Genomic DNA, 18,770 nt, shown 5'->3' on the forward strand with positions numbered 1-18,770 from the left:
AGACATCGGAGTTTGTGCGACGAACGGCGCAAAAAGGGTGGAGTCTCTTTGGTCGTTTGTTTGAACGCCCCTCCCGTATCTTTGGCTCCAAGTTACCTACCTAAGCGAAGAAGATTGACAAGACTTGTAGTGACCGAGGGCAAGTTGTATTGGATCAAGGTTTGAATCAACTTCACGTCCAAAAACGCAGTTGACTACGATTCCCTGGACCCCATCGTCCCTTAACGGCATGCCCAACGTTTTGGCCGTCACGCACACACAACTTTTTCAACCACCCGGACAAGTCTTCCTCCGCAGACAGGATTAGGTGGACTGCCAATGCGCGGGAAGAGAATGGATGACGCCAGCGCCCGGGTCACTTGTTCTGAGTCGTTGCTCGCGTCGCGAGGGCGGGGCCGGGTTATTACCGGCCGGCCAGAATCCCGACATCGGGATCGTCCGAAAGGTCCAACTCACTATCCGTACCTAGCACGTAGTTTGGAGTGGTGGAAAGGATGACTTGGCACTTGTAGGGATGGTCACAGTTCCTCACGTTAAGTACTTGGCAACTTGAGCCATCTAGGTATCATTTCTGTCAAAGTTTTCTTATCTTGGTATACACAGGCCATTGAGGTTATTATGAGCCTCGATGAGGAGGAGGTTTAATCATAAACCTTGATATCCCGACTTTTATTTTGAAAAGGATATATCAGCATTTAATGGATGCTGTAAGTGTGTTATATGTGAATGTGCAATACGATCATTTGGCCCTTATGAGGGATAAGAGTAGGCGCAGAGATACTACCCAGCACGCAAGACAATTACTGTCTATTTGATAGATCTGCGTGAGTGCGGGCAGAACTTGAAGGAGGTGAGTGTCTAGAGGCTTTGAGAACGACATTGTCCTTCGTGAGTATGCTCAAAAAGCAAGACAAAAGCCCCCAAGCATTTCGGGATTCTCCGCTTCGGCGCCGTGCCGGTTAGGCCGAAACGTGTCCCCGGCATGTGATCGGTGAGCCGGGGCAGCACCATCGCCGTACAAATTTGAACTCTCGGCCGACGTTTCCTTTCATCTCGGCTCCGCGGCTTTGGTGTACACCATCCAAGAGCACTCGAAAGTCATCCCTTCCGCCCGGTTCCCCAAAATAATTAGTGACGTGAACTCATTGTCGGCAACTGCGTCCCGTGTAAATGCCTTATGTAGTCGATGTTTGCTGCCAATAGTTTGTAACCCACCACGGGCAGAATAGTTCCGGATATTGAGATCATGACTTGTAAATAGGGTTTTCAAAAATCTTGGTTTACTAATTACGTTTACGACTAATAATAGCGGTAAAGCTGTCCCATTCTCGTCCGTTTTGTACGGACAACACCGCATTCATTTGCCATTTCCCGTCTCTCTTGAACCTCGTATCCCGTCGTCCAGGGAAATTACCTACCATTCTCTGTATCATGATCTTTTCTTGAACCGTTGTCCGACGTGCTGTTGTCCATGTTTTCCCCATCATCTGTAATCTAACCGTATTTTCCAAACCAGGGTATCTACCAATGTTGTATGAGTGAAAGCAAAGAAAAAGATGAAAAAAGAAATCCAGTCACATGCACCACTACCCGACGCCACCTCTCAGGCATCTCTGGCACTTTTCTGCATCTTCCGCATCGCCTCGCGGTGTAATTCAAACATCTCGCCGCTCTGCATACTCCTCGTAAACGCCTGATCGGACCTCTCCTTGTCGATCCTCGCCTTCTCCTTGCGCTTCGCCTCCGCCTCCTTCTGGCTCATCATGAAGCTCCGCTGCAGGTCAATGTTCCTCTGCATCTCGGCCTCGCGCGCGGCGGCCTGGCTGGCGGCCAGGTTCGAGGCGCTCGGCGCACGGCACATGCTCAGTGCCATGTCGCGGCCGTTGACAGCGGGGGCGGGGGAGGCCATACCCGCACGTAGATCGGCTCGAACAGAGTCCCGGAAGCTTGCGAGCCTGGCGTCGCGGGCGTCTTGCGAGGGGATGTTGGAGTAGCGCATTGGCTGGTGGGAGTCAAAGGCGACGTTCTCGGCGGACATACCGGGCTGCGGGTACGACCCGCTGGCTGATCTGGATCCTTCGGGAGAAGACCTCATTGTTCCAAAGCTACTCTGGCGGCGGATCATCTCCTTGCGCTGGCTCAACGGAAGGTCGTCCAGAGAAGCTGGCGGCATTTGCGACGGGTAGACGGGGTAGTTGTACGTGGAGCCTGTTTCGCTATGGGTCCGGTAGGGCGCGGCAGGGATCTCGGGCATGTTGTTGGCGCCAGTCAGGATTCCGTAGGTCTTGTTCCGCAGAGCAATGCTTCTCTGCGCAATCAAGCTCTGAGGGCTGTCGTAAGACATGATACCGGGTGGCGGCGGCGGCGGGATAAAGACAGCTGAGGCTGTTGCTGAAGAAACAATGCCGGGCACGAGGCCGGAGCTGCTGCTCTTTGTACTTGGGGCTCGGGAGAGCGCTCGTTGTTCTTCCTCTGCAATGGGATCGAACCGAGTCTTGCTTGATGCGCGGCGATGTGACTGGTAAGAGTTGTTTCTTGAGTGGCCGCGGCTTGCCGACTGGGTCGACTTTGGTCGGGTCAGCGTAGGTGAGGGTGTGGCGATGGGGCCAGGAGATATTGACGGAGTTGGCGCAGGCGTGGCGGATAGGGCCGTTTGCTGAAGTTCTTCGACATGTACAGGAGCTGGAGCTTCCCGCGTCTGCGGTCTGTCGTCTCCAGTCCTCAAGGTTTCAGGCTCGGGTGCCTCGGCGTGGCTCAGGTGCTTGGCCCATTCGTTCGTGCGATAGTGTAGCGCAACATTGGAGAAGCTGGGCGGGAGACGCTCTTGTGTCAGGTTCAGGGGCGTGGAATGGAGCGATGGTGTTGATTTGGCTTCCTGGGGTTGTTGGCTTTCATCTGACTCCGTTTGCTCTGGCTGCTTGAGGTTGTCTTCTTTGGCGACGTCGCCGACGGGAGTGACCGTCTCCGGTTCCATCCCTTCAACAGCAGAGGGGAGAGTGACTTCCTTGGTCGGAGACTGAATTGGCATGTCAGTGACGGCTGTCAAGGCTGACACTCGTCTAATAGAGTCTCCATCGGTGATACTTTGTCGAGGAACTGAAACTGATGAGGCCTCCGGCTTGTTGCTTGTCTGTTGCTCTCCTGAAAACTGAGCGTTGATCTCGATGCTGCGCCGGCATTCACCGTCTACGGTCCCCGCGCCGCTGTCGCTTTGAGTATCAATAGTTGCTGCAAGAGAAACGGCGTCGTCATCTCTCGGGCATTGAAGGGCCACCAACTCCTCATCGCCGTCTTCTTTACGAAGCGACATCGACGTCCTCTGGGAAACCCTCCGCATCAGCTGTGCCGAACTTTGGGAAAGACGCTTCGCAAAGGAACTCCGCTTGCTGCCGACACCTGCCTGGACCTCCTCATCATCATCGGCAAATGTTGCAATCGTAGATCGTTCCTCCTTGTCTCTGGCCATTGCCTCCTCATCAGGGAATCTGAATGGCAAAGGTACCACTTCAGGAACCGGGGCCACTTCTTGCACGCTCTGTACAACGGCTGTGTCTTTGGGGTCTTCCTTCTGATCAACCGCCTTATCCGCAGCATCGGCTTCTGTGGGGGTCTCATCCGTAGCAACGCGCACTGTTACGACGACGTCCTTCTCCTGTCCGGAAATTATCAAACCTTGAGACGTTGGCTTTGGGGGAACAGTGGGAGGGACGTCTGATCCTGGCATTTCAGCCACGGGAGGTGCGTGTGATCGAGGCGTAGCGGTGCTCTGACTGTATCGAATGGCCTTCTCACTCTCGCTGTCGCGAGCAAAGCCGGAATCATGATCATCGCTGTCTGGCACGTAATCCCCATGGGCTCTTTCCCATGCCCGTCGTTCCCGAGCGTTACGAGCCTCAAGCTCTCTTCCAATGTTGGCCTCTTCGTCGTCACGAGCTCGCTGAGCCTCGGCCAGTTCTTCTTCTCGCTTCCTGCGTCGATCCTTGATGACGTTCCACAACCTCTTCTGAGAAATGATGCCGATGAAGAAAATTACAAGTATGGCGCCGACCTCGACGCGAATGCCCTTGGTCAGCGGGTATGTATTGGTGTCTTGAGGAAAAAGGTTGTTGTTCAAATCCCAAATGTATGCCCAAAACTCCTTCAGTCCAGCGCGGCTGAAGCAGTCAATTCCAAGCACAGTTGCCGTGGCGCCACTGAAGGAGATTGTAGCCATGAGCGCCCAGTCCCGGGTCCATCGGGTAAAGTACGACGCGAATCCCACTAGTGAGAAGGCAATGATGAAGATGACTTTGCCGATTCCCGAGAGCAGTCCGCCCTCGTGGAGGCAAAGGATCCACATTGACAGGCAGAATCCGCCAAGAGCACATCCAAGGCACTCCGTGATCTCTTTGAAGAACCAAGAAGCAAGGGCGCCAACTGCAATGGCCGGTAGGATTGCCGCAACGACATAAGCCCCTTGAGATCCATTGGATACTGGGATGACCATGACGTAGACGACCAAGACCGTTATGCCCAAGCCGACGACGTACGCAACGGAGAAGGCATTGTGCAAGATTGTGTTCTTTATACCAATCAGACTGTAAATGACCCCGGTGCAAAGCAGGATGACGCCAGCTACGGCCCAACCTGGTGTGACCTTTGGCTCGATGGGTAGCTCTCCTTCCGGAATGGTAGCTGTGTTAAAGGTTAGCTTTTCCAAGTTTTGACCCGGGTATTAGACGCGTGAACCAGAAGCCCGCTTACCGGTGTCAAGGCTTGAGTTGCCAGAGGTGCTGCCTCCAGTTGGGGTGATCGGAGGACTAGAGACGGTGGCAGAAACAGAGGGTGAATCAGTGGTAGTAACTACCGTTGACATTGTTGAAGAAGCCGACGATGCAGTAGTTTCGGCATCTTGTACGCTTTGGGATAGAGCAGAAGAGGCAACCGCAGTCGTTGAGGTTCCGCTCTCTTGACGTCTCGCGGGCACGAAGGCTTGAGCAACAGCAACCTGAAGTAAGATTAAGAGAAGGCCCCAAGTGATCAGACTGTTCCACCTCGCCATGATGACGGAATGGCCACCGGGTTTCGAAAAAATTATGAGTCCGGTACTATCGTTTGGTGTTGTCACAATGGTTTCTTGACATTGATGGTGTACATCCACCTGGAGCACATGCGACGTAAAGAGGAGAGGGGATGCCAGCAAGGAGAAAGGAGTCGGTGAGGGACACGAGCGAGCTGAAGGGAGGAGCTGGGAGGAAGGCGGTATTATTAGATGAACGAACAACGTCCAGTAAGTGTCGACTCGAACCCCAGAGACCAGTGGGGTAGAAAGACAAGACAGCTCCAGGGCTGACAGCAGAGAAGGGGAGGAGAGAATGAAAGAAGAAGCAAAGGGTAGAGACAGGGGCAGGGAACAGCCCAGATGTCATGGGGTGGAGTCGAGGCCTGAGGTGATCAAACTATATAGAACAAGGAGGACAGCTTTAATGCCGGAGGGGGAAGATCCATATGGGGGGCGCTGCGGATCTGGCTGGTGACACCGAGCAGGGCACCCACAATTGGTGTACAAATACACGCGGATTTGCATCAGCTGCGATGGACTCGTCACAGTGAAGTGTGCAGTCCTGCTCACATGACGGAACAGACTCGGGACTGAGGCAACGCATGGAGGTCTTGGAGATGGTCAAAGACTATAAAGTGCTTCCTTTCTAGCCACCATCCAATGGACAACAGTGAGATCAGACCAAGGTTGAAGCTGCATTGCATGTTCGATAGCCAATTTGCAGCAACGACTTCCCAGCCTAGCTGGCATGACAAGAACGGTAGCGGGATCGTATTGGAAGAGGAAGTACAAACAGGACGGCGCGCGGGTACGGGAGATGAATACCACGGACGTTCGGAGAAAAAGAAACGTAGGTAGGCAAAAAGAGGGTGGCCAACCAAGAGGGCGAGGTCCTCCTTGGCAGCATCGGATACAAGCGAGTGACCTGCGGCTCTCGGCCAGGAACGGACAAGAGGACCAAGTCGAGGGTCCACGGCGTCGAGACGGATTGCGGACAACTACCTAGTCCTCTGACGATACCGACATCACCAGGCCTTGTAGCGGATAACAAGAATCTTGGCCTGCTTGCTAGCTATGCCACGGAGTCCAAGGGCGACACAAATAGCAGAGGGCAAGGTAGCAAACGCAGATGTATTCGTAGCCAAAGGCGACTTGGATTGAGAAGAATTGTGACGAAGAAGCTGTTGGCAAGTGGAAAGCAGTCGTCGGAAGTTGAGGCGCGTCCATCCTAAATTACAGGGACAGGGGACGACCCCGGCATACCGCACATTAGCGTTTGACTCGGGTGGGAACATCTGTAAGACAATCAGGAACAGCAAGGAATAATAGTCCGGCAAAATGGAGGGGGGAGGGGGCCTCTGGAGGCACAGGAGGGGTGGAAGGGCCTGCGGGGCTTGGGTTGGCCGTGAGGAAGGAATGCGGATGGATTGGATGGACGGACGGAAGGGATGACACGATGAAATGGACGAGATGAGAAAGACGGGATGGTCGTGAGAACTCGACATCTGGGCCCTCGACAGGGCTCCTCAACACCTCCAGGCTCCACAACCTCTTTGGTGCCAAAAGTCTGTCCTCACAGAAACGCCCGAGACGGGCGCGCGAACGATTTGCACTGGCCGAGCCACAGGTGCAGTGCGCAGCACGTCGCAGCACATCGCAGCGCTGAGTGAGCTGGCATGGGCAGGGCATGGTTTTGCATCTTGTGTACGGATGCGGATACTGGGTCCCCATTCGCAGCCACACTCTGTATCATGGCCATAAGGTAGGCATCCATCCATCTGTACAATGGTAGCAGCGTGGTGGTTCGTACCTTACCCATCATCAAGATGTGGATTTCCACATTGGTACATGACGCTTCTTTTCCCACAGCCACGTCGTCTGCATTACCGGAATGGGAGAGTCGAGTTGGGGATTTTCAATAGTCTTCTGCTACCCGCATGAATTCGTGTCCAGATGCGGACGCGTATGTCGACCGCGACCGCATCGTTGTAGGGAGTGCGATAAATTACTTTTTTCCCGCAGCGTTGGATGGGCGGCGGTTCGGCCGAGGTCGTTCATCAGCTGAGCTCCGAATAGAGGAAAAAGGAGATTATTGTAAAGTGCGTCAGGTTCGCCACAAGATCGGTGGCGCACCCCGAGGCAAGACAAGGCCGGTAGCCGCACAAGACGAACATTGGCGTGTCTTCTCTTCCTTGACTAGGTAAGTGGCCATGAAGGTGAGGTGGTATTGGGAAGCAATGGTGTGAGCTGCAGCCAACCACCACAGTCCGCAGCTGCAACCTGCACGTCTCCGGTCAAACGCGGGACGTGGACAGTCGTGATGCGAAATGAAAGAGTTGCACCGACGCAGCGGGACGAGGACGATCCAAGGTACGAAGTAAGGTAAGGTCCCTTGCCTGGCGGGGATACCCAGCCGGCGCTTTTCGATGGCCAGGGCCGAAGAGCAGGTGCAACCCTCGCTAGGCCCTCTCCAGATGCGCTAGCTGATCACGTCTTAGTCGGTTCCTGCTTTAGCTTAACGGCGCATCGAGGGAAGAAGGAAGCTGAGCACCAAGAAAGGCAAGAAAGAGAAAAGACACCAACGAGCACCTGCCTTGCCTATAGGTACGAAAAGAGCAAACGATAGATAGGTTACCTACGCATAACTCCGACCCGTGGAATTGATACTGAACCTTTTCCAAACAATGGAAGGGAATTTTCACCGCACCGCGCCTTACCCTCGCCCCACCTCTCCCGTCCTCACCACCACAGCAACATCGCTCATCCTTGATACCATCGAACCACCAACCCCCCACCTGGGTCCCTCCTAGCGTTTTGCAAGCCTGGACCACGGGATACCCATGTTTGCAATGGCAGGCTGTGCGTCATTAAGTTCCGATCACGCGCTTGCTCGGCAATAGACCTGACAGTCGGCCTAGTCTTCCTACATTGCCATTGATTGTATTCCAGCTGGTTTTTTCCCTCCCTTGGTCTCAAATCTTTTCTGTCTCTGCTACATGGCGCAACAATCTACTGAACCGATCGAGATTACGAGGGACGGTCCCAACAAGTTCCACCGAAAACCATCATGATCCGGCGTGATCGGATTGCGGCTACGTAGTCTAGGCCTACCTACCTGTTGTTTTGGATTTCCGTGCCCGTCCTTAATTATTGAACTCTCTTGCCGACTAACACGCCCACTCGAAATCCACTTAGGCTTGAGAGGAAACTCTGCTCCTCCACATGGACGGCCCAGTCATGGGTGCTCTCCACGGCATTGGGCCCGGATATGGGGCATGCAGATCCATTGTTACAAGACGGCCTTGCTGACATTGACGAGTTTGGCATACGGGCCCCTGAGTCTGCCTAGGGTAGGAGAGACTGATTCTGACTCTGAGTAGCATGGAACAGCTGGCTAGCACGTCGACACGGCCACATACATCGTGACGTTGACAGTTCTGTTTTCATCTCATCAGATGATGCCTCCTACACGCTTTACAATATGGCATTGTTTCGAGATTTGCCTCTGGAAACAATGGCTTTCGGACTGCTTTGACTGGCACCAAGCCAGAATTCTATTTTTTCTTTTCAACACAATCGCGATGACATGTCGGAAGCAAAGCACGTTCGTCCATTACCTGCGGCTATCGCATCACTGATCTGGGTCGAAATCGGGCTGCCGGCGCCACTATTCCCCAAGCTAGGCGCGTGTGAAATTGAAGGGTCCACACATGCCTTGGCCCGATCCAACAAGCCAAGGGAGAAGAAATTTCTTTGAGCTTCGACTCTTGCCATGTGCTTGATGGCAGCAGGTCAATCAACAGCGGAAGCTTACGGAGCGTCGTTCTCCTCAGCTTCTTGTTAGCTGTTGTTGAATGCCCTTATTCGACAGTCCGACCGCAGACGGTACACTTGCCCCATGTTCTGCGCCTCATCGCATAAAGGGGTCCTCGAATCCCTGCTCGCTCTGATACGAGCAAAGCCTCACTGCATGAGCGTCCCCCATACTAGTGACCTTGAGATTGCTTTCTAAATCAGACTGTCTTTCACCTCGATATTCCGAGTACCATCTCAGATACTGGGCTGAACACCCATGTCGACAGCTGCTCATGTAACCCAAGAAAAGAAACTGCTTCATCTGGGCGCCGCGACGCCATACCGCCAATACCGCCAACGCCGGAACCCTTGCGCCTTCCCGCTGGTGTCCGACACAAAGTATTGGCGTTTTCATCCCATAGACCCCGTCGTGTCTGCGGAACCCCGTGAACCACTAACTGATCGGCCCTTGAGGGCCCCCTTGGCATTACAATTTTCCGGTCATCGTGGGACAATCTCACTGAATCACAAACTCATGCTTGGGACGGTTGGTGGAATGGCCCGGCCGGCTGAACTGGTTCCCCTGAACGGTTCGTCCGACAATTGTGGGGAGAGGGGCAGATTCATGCCGTGGCCCGGGGAATGGCCTCCCCCCGGTTCAAGACTTTGTCTCTTTTGAAAGTCAAGCACTGACAAGCCGTCAATCAACACCATCCATGTCATCTGTAGCAGCGGCTGATTGGCATGGTTTGTCTGGGCTATCGACTCTGAGCCGCACTCTTGCGATCTGTGTTCGTTCGCTTGTCTGTGGCTTCGAGTCATTGTGAAAACGATCCTCCTCGTCTCGCCCTCACAGTCCGGACCTCGTCTGCCCATGACACATTCCTCGCACATGGCCCTGACATCTGCCAGTCCTCGTTCGCCGTCTGGAACACCCGTTTCCCTCATCCTCCGGTCATCCACATCCCGGCTAGCAAATCAGTCACTGTACCGCGACTATGGCCACGACCACAATCACATTGTCAGCTCTCTCGCGACCTAAGCGTCTACAACCTACCGGATCGTCACTGGACTTCCCCAGCTTTCCCAGGGAAACTCAAAATACTCTTGGACCGTTTCCCCTTCCTCTCGCGGAAGGGTTGGTCAGGGCGAGGCAGAAAAAGTTCCATGAAACCTTCTAGGACGTGGCGACATGACCGCACGTGGATGGGCACGGATGTGTGTATACATGAATGTCTATCCCCAACCTCCTCCTGCCTTGTATTGGATGAATATTCAAGGATCTAGTACGAAGGCACTACGCGTCATCGAAGCCTCGGAGACGATGGTGGCGAGACCAGATACTAGGCGGCCGTATAGCCTCTCACCTCGGCGTGTCATGGCATTCGTGATCGAGTCATAGAACCCGTCGCGGAATATTTGACTTGGGACTCTTCCCCGAGGGCGACATTGCGATGCAGCAACAGCTCAACAGCAATCTGTTGGAAAGTGATGGCCAATTGTGGACAGTATAAGAACTCTCCAAGCGGAAGACTCTACTTTTGTTCTTTCTGAACAAGCGGTCTACGGACGTTGCGTTGCTCCTCTCCCTGTCCCATGAAACACTTCGTTCCGCCCGTCCGCTGGTATGCTTGTATATATATATAAGCCTGCATGCATATCCCCTTCTTTCCCCAACCGGAATCACTTCACGCTCCGGAATTGGACTAGACGTTCTTCGCCTGCTGTGATACCAGCCAACTGATACTCCAGCCGAAGTGCTGCCATCAGCCGGGCAGCCAGCTCGGATGAGATCCTACTTGGAAATCTTTGCAATTCTGAATGCACGTACTGATACGCTCGCTGGCCTTGACAGAGACCAAGCTCATGCAGAAAAGCCCCCCCGATTTAATGACTTGGCGGAGTCAAATGACCCTCATACAACTGAACAGTCCATGTCAGTCTTGCTTGACGAGGCAGATCATACACCGCGTACCTTGCACATATCCGTCACTCACATGACAGTTGAATAAAAGACTCTAGATGCCCATGATGAGACGGTCTCTCAGGAACAATCATTTACTCGCAACAAACGACCGTATCACAAGTCATCTGTCGGTTTGAAATATCCACACGCCTGAAGGCAATTTTCTTCTTATTGCATACAAGACGAGATCTCGTTCGGGTCTTTGCTCATTTCTCGTGTCTCCGATGTCGGGATTATTTCCAATGAATGCGGAGTGAGTGACCTGATTCAGACATATTCATTGCTCTTGGAACCCAACGTATCCGTTGAATGATGGGACCATTAAACGTTGGCTGATCAAGTTAGTCTGTCAATGGTTGAGAAAGGCAAGGCAAGTTAATTCTCATACAAGACCTTGATGAGAAGATAATTCGAGACTAACAGTACAGTGTAGGTGATGTTTCTCCAAACACGTCGAACCAGTATTTTGACTGGTTTCGGAAACCACATTACAACGCCGCTTCATTCAAAGCCCTTTTCTTTTTGTCCCATGGATGGTATTCGTGCCTGAAACCACAGCCTGTTTCTGATTGTGAAGAGAATATCTTGCAACTCCAACCCCTTTCGCGCCAGCCTACACCCTCGATACCTCTGCTGATCATCTCTTTGAGACGCGGCTCGGTTGCCTGTCTGCAGCCATCCTCCCGTGACCCATGCCCTTCCCGTTGCGACTGGACTTTGACGTTCTTTCCGGAAGGGACTTCTTCTTACGCTTGAGCAAACCACGAACCGTCTTGAACGGTAGCACCAACAGAGCAACCACGGCAAAAAAGGGCATCATGATAATGGCCCACACGGACTCGACTAGCCACTGCATGAAGCCCGGCCGGGCAACACTGTTCTTGGCTGCTGCTGCCGCGAGTGCGATGGCATCATTCAGGCGGGTATCGACTGCCGCGAAGCGTGATTCGGTCTGGAATGCGAGTACCGTTGCCTTCTTCTCGTATCGTCGCACAGCCCTATTCAGCGCATCCAGATCGGGCTGGATGGCGTTGCGAACATCGCGGGCAATGGCGGCCTCTTGCTTGACCTTGGAACTGTCCGAGTTCCCGTTGTGCTTCATCGGTATCGGCTCAGGCCGTGACTCCAACATTTCCAACCGTGCCTTGAGCACTCTCATCTGATCTGACGTGGCGCCGTCGTCCTTGTACGGGTTCACGTGGACGTCCCGCTGCAGTTGAATAGTCCTGCACTGCACGAGTTTCATAAGGTGTGAAATTGGCCGTACCTCCGCCGCCAAGAGGAAGATGGTCAAATTGTAGTTGGAAACCAGTCCCTCCGAGGGCCGGCTAAGCTGGGCGCGGATGGCATGCAGCAAATACGCACCCAGCATGGGAAACATGAAGCAAGATACCAAAGCCAGTATCTCGTGCACCCAGAGCTCAGCCATTGCGTCCTCCTTTTTGTTTCTTGGCGTCGTCGTCGTCGGCGTCTTCCGTACTCGTTCCTGTACGAAGGAAGTGGGCGTTGTGGGTACTTCGGACGCTTCGTCCACATTCCCGTTCCCCGTGTGGCCGTTAGCCGTCGATGCTGTCGGCGAGGGACTTCCGACTGCCTGCTCCGTCTCGCTCTCATCGTCAATTACGGCGCTCGTGCTGATCTCTGCCCGAACACGCACTGCTTGCGCCGAGTGATACCAATTCCTGGCGGCTGGTGTCAGCGCTCGGATAGTTCTGTTCTCCCGCAAAAACGAGCCGGTCGCGATATGCCGCAAAACAAGGCGTCGACTTACCATGGATGTGTCACGGACCAGTGCAGGAACACGGCCGACAAGCCCAACAACATGACGTCCGTCACAACGGCGCTGCCATTCTTAAAAAGTAGACCACCGACGGCTGGTAAGAGGGCAAATGCCAAAGGAACCGAGGCCCAGTTGGACATGTCGTCCATTGATGTTGACGGTGTACCATCTCCAGGCCTAGGGTTCAGCAAGTCTCTCGCATCGCCAAAGCTGTAGTCCGACAAGGTCGAACTTCTCCTCCTCCCAAGGCCTCTCTCGGCGAACGAGTTCTCTGTAGGAATATGGCTGAAAGGTGGCCGTCGCCGCATCTGAGATGTCTCGTCTACCGTCACAGCGCGCTTAAAGGAATGTCCCGAGGGTGCTGGTGAAGTCGTGGTCCCTGGTGACGATACTGTCTGCTTCCTACTGGTGTTGCTTGTTGTTGTGAGCGGCGAAGTTGGACTTCGCGGACTGTTCTCGTCCGACATGATGGGCGGAGCGAAAGGTATCAGCTCGAATATTTGGACGTATTACAATTTTTTCTCGCTTTCTATCGTTTCTGCTGGCGAGCTTTTCTATTATTTCTCTTAGGTTGTTGGTGACTGGAAGGTCGTAGCGAGACGTGCAAGTCCGAGCTTGGGACAGGCAGTCAAGGGGTTTTGAAGGCTCCTCATCCGACACACGCCACGTCCTGATAATAATCCTTGCGGGATCGTCTTACACAACGCGCTCTTGAGCCCAAGGAAAGGAGAGGGAAGGGAAAAGGAGGAAAGGAGGAAGAGGGGCGGAGAGGGAAGAATGGCCGCTAGGCACAAATGAGGAGCTGCGTGTCTTGCAGTAGGCGTACACACTGCAGCATGTGCGTGTACGTGTACGTGCGACAGAGCCAGTCAGATCAGGGTGTACCAAGGGCGAGAAGGGCGAGAAGTGAAGCGCCACGAGCTGAGGATTCGGGCTGGCGTCAATGGTATGTCGCTGGCGGGAATGGACGTGGTTTTAGCCTCTGGGCTTGGTGGCGACTTGGATCGTCCCTGCCTGCCTTAGCTAGGCAAGGTACCGCGAGGTGATTGGGTGGGGAGGAAACGTCCGGCGACTTTTCTCAGTCGGAACGAATGGCCGAGGTACCGTGTCCCTGCTAGGCGTCGCGAGTGTCGCGAGGTGGAATGGAGGGACGGGGGTCGGGGACGATGGGCAGATGGTTGAAAAGGACGAGAGCACGAGGTTCGAGTAGAGGAATAAGAAATGTCGGGGAGATGGGTGGGGATGGATGGAAATGGAAGGAGAGGGGGGTTTTGCGAGATGAACTGTACGGAGTACTGCACTGGCAAATTGTCTCGTGGGAAGGGAAGATGAGGTAAGGTAAGGATGCAGACGGATGCACGGCAGAGTCAGGTACCTCAAGATAGGTAGCCAAGGCAGGAAGTAGCGAAGGTAGGTAACTCTGTCAGTCTGCCCGGAGGGATGGATGGCAGGTACTCGGGCTTGCATCTGGGGCCTGTCTCTTTCTTGATGGAGGTAGGTACTCAATTCTAGTTCTAGGTACCCGGGCTCGGTCAAGTAAGATGAGTGCCGGCGTGCCTTTGTACATACGGATACAACCTGGAAGCAACAAGAAAGCAGCCACAAGCTGCCTTGAGTATTACCTACAGAGCTGTTCCTAGCTGGATTACATGTCCGGTGCAAAAGGAGGTCGCTGCTTGCCAATGTATGGCTGCTTCTTGCTCATGCTGATGGATGCTGACGACAGGGATGATGATGCAGTGATGCAACCTATCCGCGGGTCCCCTCACCCTTTCCCCCGCTCCCGCTCTGCCCGCATCACATCCCTATCCGCATCCAGCCCTGAGGACCCTGTTAAGATCCACAGTAGACGCCGGACTGGGCCGGGGGTGGGAGGGGAGGATGGAGGCCTTCCACTTACAACTTCAACCTCATCCACTCTACACATCGCGTGCGCTCGTGCCACAACTAGTTGCGTCTCCTCAGTGGTTTCGTTGCACATGTTTTTTGAGAAGCACTGAAATTTCAGCAATATGATCGAGAAGTCAAGATTGCTGCCCTCGTCCTACCGCATCGCCTCGGTCCATCGCCGTGGGCTAGCGGTACGTGAAACGGCCATCCCATCCCACCACTTCGCCCCTCCTCGGCGAGCTCATCTACGCAGTATTAGTGCCGCCGTATGGCCCCTACATCGATATCCCCGTCATCTTTGTTGGTGAGGGTTCAAAGATAAAGGGACAGCCAGAGGCTAGATTGCCCGTCATTTGCCGATGCCAATTTCACCTTATAACCTTATCTGGTCTTCCACCACGACCCTCTTACCCGGCTCGTCATCTCGCCGCACCATACCGGCCCAGGTTCGCATACTACGCAGCAAGACAGGCATCAACAGATGAACGTCTACTCCAAGAGACCAATTATGTCTCGGCCACGCCCCATGCTCCCCGTCCTTGCCTCATAGCATTCCGAGTTCCGTCGACGAGCAGTATGGTATTGGACCAGGTATCGGCAAAAGCAGCAAACTTTTTTGAACGTCTGTATGTCTTCCAGCCTGCCGCCCCAACAAAACGAATGTGCGGGTTGGGTTATCCCAGTAGCACATGTGCTACATCTGCGAGCTGTTGATTGTTGCCTCCACTCCGATGCGGATGTTGCGTGTAGGACAGAGTATAGATCGAACGAGAGCACACAACCCGGTCTCGGCGTTTGATCACTGCCAGTATCCATACTCTGCCTACTATTTCTATGCCACAGAGAAGCGGCTGGCGAACAGACGTTGCGGCCTCTTCGTCATGGATTGCTTTCTGGAGCCGCGCGTGCCACGGGACCTCTGCTTTTTTCTGTGCCATCGTCTAATTCTCGCTGCATCAAATGTCATTGGGGAAGTAGGAGGAAAGCCTCCCTGGCTGTGTTGATGTATCGTTGTAATTGCCCCGCCGTTGATCTCGGTCGAGCATGCGAGCATTTGGTTCAGCCACATCGCCAAGGTTTGCCATCGCTGGGTGCCATACAGAACGGTGCCAAAAGTCTGCGTTCAACTAGCAGTGCGCCACACAAAACCCACTAACCTACTATTTACATAAGCTTAATTATCTTAAGGAACCTAAGTATTAATATAATAATATCAATTTCTAAAACTTATTTATTTATAAAATATATTATAGATATTTTTTATATATTTGAATAAGTTATTTTGAGTAAGTTATAATAATATAAAATATTGAAAATAAAATAAGTAAAAACGCCTCTACGTAGTACAGTGTGATTAGCACTCAAAGTGCTCTATAACCTACTGTATTAAAAACTAATATTAAGACGTTTATTATAATCTTACATAACTCCATTATAATTTAATAAAAATAATTAAAAACTTCTCAATATATATAATATTAACTAAAATATTTTTCTTTATTTTTATTTTTTTAATTAGAGTTATATTCATGTTTTTATTTACTATTATAATTAGGGGATTTTCGGTGGGATACTGTGCATTGAACGCAAACTTGTGGCACCCCACTGTACAGCCCTGCCCGTTCCCGTAGCCAAGTATCGCGTCCTGGTCCCCAAAATGTTGAATCTCGGCTCCGCAAATTTAAAGATTGACTGACAGACACGTAGCAGCCGATTGATTGTTTCGAGCGAGCCGGGACCGCCGCGTGCCGCATGCATTTCTATCCCTCGAATACGTGGCACAGCCCAATTAAGACGCATGATTCGATGTCGTTAGATTCAATCCAACGGAGCCAACCGAGGCATGCCGGTCCAAGTTACGCACGAGCAGTTTCTGTATTGAGAAACAAAAAAGCAGGCCGATTTCGTACCAGATTGGCATGCCACGAGCTAACTCAACAGGCGCGGTTGCACAAAAGGAGACGCGGGCTGGCTGAAAACATGTCTGAGAGACCAGTGTCAGACGGAACCCCGCAATTCCCCATGTTGGTCTTGACGCATGTCTTGTCGATGTATCCGTATGTTGCCAGCCACCGAAGTCGAATGAGACTATCCCCAGGACCGCGAAATCCCCTTGGCCCGAAGCAGATTGCCAGATGAATCAAACTTTGTGATCGTGTTTGTTCGGAGTCTTTCTCCGGTTGAGCTTTCCCATGACATCAATTCCCATCAATGACCGTAAGACTGTCGGGGAGAGAGCTGCACGCGATTGACTCTCTTGGTTGGGCAATAAGGCCGCTCAATGACATAACCTGCTTGTTCCGTTTCAATTCCATATCAAGCCGAGACCATTGAAATGCCTGTTTCTTTATCCCGCGAGTGGGATGGTGCTTTCATATTCCAACAGTCTAAGTCATACAACCAGATCTGTGTCAGGCAGAATAACATTGCGAATCTAAAGAGTGCGAAAGGATGCGAGTCGTTTCATACCAACCTCCCAATATCCGCGAGCACTGCTGAGGGAATTCGTGCCAGACAAGTATGCGCCCTGCATTATGTGATCATTTCAAAATGGCGAGTTAGCGAGTCGCTTGTAGCAATCCATTGAAGAATAATGTTGCGAAAGGCGGCTCTCCCGGAAACTGCAAGATCATCGTGAGCATTCAACCATTGTCCACTAAACCGGGATTAGCAATAGGTAGCTAGCCCTTCAGGCGTACCGCAACTAAGGTTCCTTGGTGCTGGATAATAAGGGGTAAATAGATTGGCTGTATTGACGCCCCGCTTTCCGAACCCGACTCTTCAACAGAAGTCCAACCTGTGAATCTCTGAGCATCCGAATTTGGCTGCTTCGTTGATCGGCATTCCCCTTTGATGCTTATTTGCCTGATGATATTGGCTTGTCTTGGGTCGACTGGAGAGGCCAGTGCAACACGATGGGAACGCAGGGTTGCGCTGGAGGCTGGAGCGCTAGAGCACTACCGCAATGTGGACAGTTTTTAATAGAAGTTTCTAGCTGTCCAGAAACTACATGCTTTGGTTTGTTTGTCATCGGCAGAGTCGAAGAGTCGTCACGCACAGGCAGACCGGGTGCGACGGTAGCCGCTTGTTCATCGTGCAGAGACAAGACGACGGGCGCGCGATCAGGTGGCTTGAGACCATTTGGCGATACGACAGCACCGCTCCGCCGTTGAAAGTTTACTGGAGACTGAGGGCATGGCACACTGCTGCTTACGAAGCAGGAGCCAACTTGCTACTCTGGAGTCTGGACTTTTTCCCGAATGGGATGGCGGGCTGTTGTCTCCCTCATCCCGACTTTGCGTTGATTCGACGCGCCGGGGCAGTAGGGCCACAAATGCTTTTACGCAGTTGCGCTGCAATGTGCCATTCGGCGAGAGAGCAAGGCGCAAATTGGTGTCTGCCGACGCGGACAACCCCGTCTGAACCCTGTTTTTTGGTGGCCTCGGCGAGCAAGGACAACCAGGATGGTTTGATGGGTCCTGGAGGTACATAGTGCATCGCCCGGGTCCAAAATTGATTGAGTACAGCGTCGCCGTCAGGACAAAGGTAAGCCTGTTTGAAAATCTCTGCACGATCCAAAATAGACAATTTAAAGCACCTTGGAGGTTGGCCAGCAAGACAGGGAGGCACCTGCCAGGCTGAACGCCATCGAGGTCAGGTGAGAGTTGTGTACGAGGCAGGCCGTCGTCATATATTGACGGGCTGGGAACGGGTTGTTGGCGAGAAATCTCGTGTCGTATCTGGATTTTCTTTTTCTTCTTGCTGTTGGTGCGAGACCCAAGTATCCGAGACCCTCCACAAAACGACGGGTGAAGCACCGGCGGAATCCTCTAGTCCTGTATCTGTAACAGGAACCGCCTTGCAGGGCCACCGGTTGTCGTATAACCTGCGTCGCTGCGCTGGCAAATGCTGACGGGAGACTCTGGTTTTCGATTTCATTGATTGTCTCTCTTCAACCCTCGATCCTTTCTGCGACAGATCCTGCGGCCGACGATAAGCAGCCCTGCTGCTTGTTAAAGGGCGAGCCGCAAGAGCACTCGGCCAACGACGACGAAACGCGGTTGGCCGGTCTCCTTCTCTTGCAGAAGAGGTCTCGGCTTACCGGCGAATGAGCGAACAGACATTGACGTAGCTTGGACGGCAAAGCAGTAACGAGAAGAGACGACGAGAAGAAGAGCAATCGACGACATCGAATACACGACGACTCGACAGCAACAACGACGCCGCTACCTTCGAAGGCTTCCGTTGGTTTGGTTTGAGTGAGTAAAGTGGGCATTGAGCTGCAGGAACGTTCATCC

At 52.9% G+C, this 18,770-nt stretch overlaps 4 protein-coding genes across 4 annotated transcripts; 2 read left to right on the forward strand and 2 right to left on the reverse strand.

The window, feature by feature from the left end:
• Nucleotides 1-1,603: 1,603 nt before the first annotated feature.
• CORC01_04530 (uncharacterized protein) lies at nt 1,604-5,041 on the reverse strand (the record flags this gene model as incomplete). The annotated part of the gene is made up of 2 exons (XM_022616177.1): nt 1,604-4,674; nt 4,744-5,041. 2 exons carry the CDS (start codon nt 5,039-5,041, stop codon nt 1,604-1,606), a joined length of 3,369 nt encoding a protein of 1,122 aa, XP_022477266.1.
• Nucleotides 5,042-5,858: 817 nt separating this feature from the next.
• CORC01_04531 (uncharacterized protein) lies at nt 5,859-6,047 on the forward strand (the record flags this gene model as incomplete). Its single annotated transcript, XM_022616178.1, has 1 exon — nt 5,859-6,047. The coding sequence occupies one exon, from the start codon at nt 5,859-5,861 to the stop codon at nt 6,045-6,047; it is 189 nt and encodes a 62-aa protein (XP_022477267.1).
• A 5,392-nt stretch (nt 6,048-11,439) lies between these two features.
• On the reverse strand, nt 11,440-13,049 carry CORC01_04532 (uncharacterized protein; the record flags this gene model as incomplete). The annotated part of the gene is made up of 2 exons (XM_022616179.1): nt 11,440-12,484; nt 12,574-13,049. 2 exons carry the CDS (start codon nt 13,047-13,049, stop codon nt 11,440-11,442), a joined length of 1,521 nt encoding a protein of 506 aa, XP_022477268.1.
• Nucleotides 13,050-14,831: 1,782 nt separating this feature from the next.
• Nucleotides 14,832-14,957, forward strand: CORC01_04533 (uncharacterized protein; the record flags this gene model as incomplete). Its single annotated transcript, XM_022616180.1, has 1 exon — nt 14,832-14,957. One exon carries the CDS (start codon nt 14,832-14,834, stop codon nt 14,955-14,957), a length of 126 nt encoding a protein of 41 aa, XP_022477269.1.
• Nucleotides 14,958-18,770: the final 3,813 nt, after the last annotated feature.

Source organism: Colletotrichum orchidophilum (genome assembly GCF_001831195.1).
Source record: "Colletotrichum orchidophilum strain IMI 309357 chromosome Unknown Scaffold_30.1, whole genome shotgun sequence".
Classification (NCBI taxonomy): domain Eukaryota; kingdom Fungi; phylum Ascomycota; class Sordariomycetes; order Glomerellales; family Glomerellaceae; genus Colletotrichum; species Colletotrichum orchidophilum.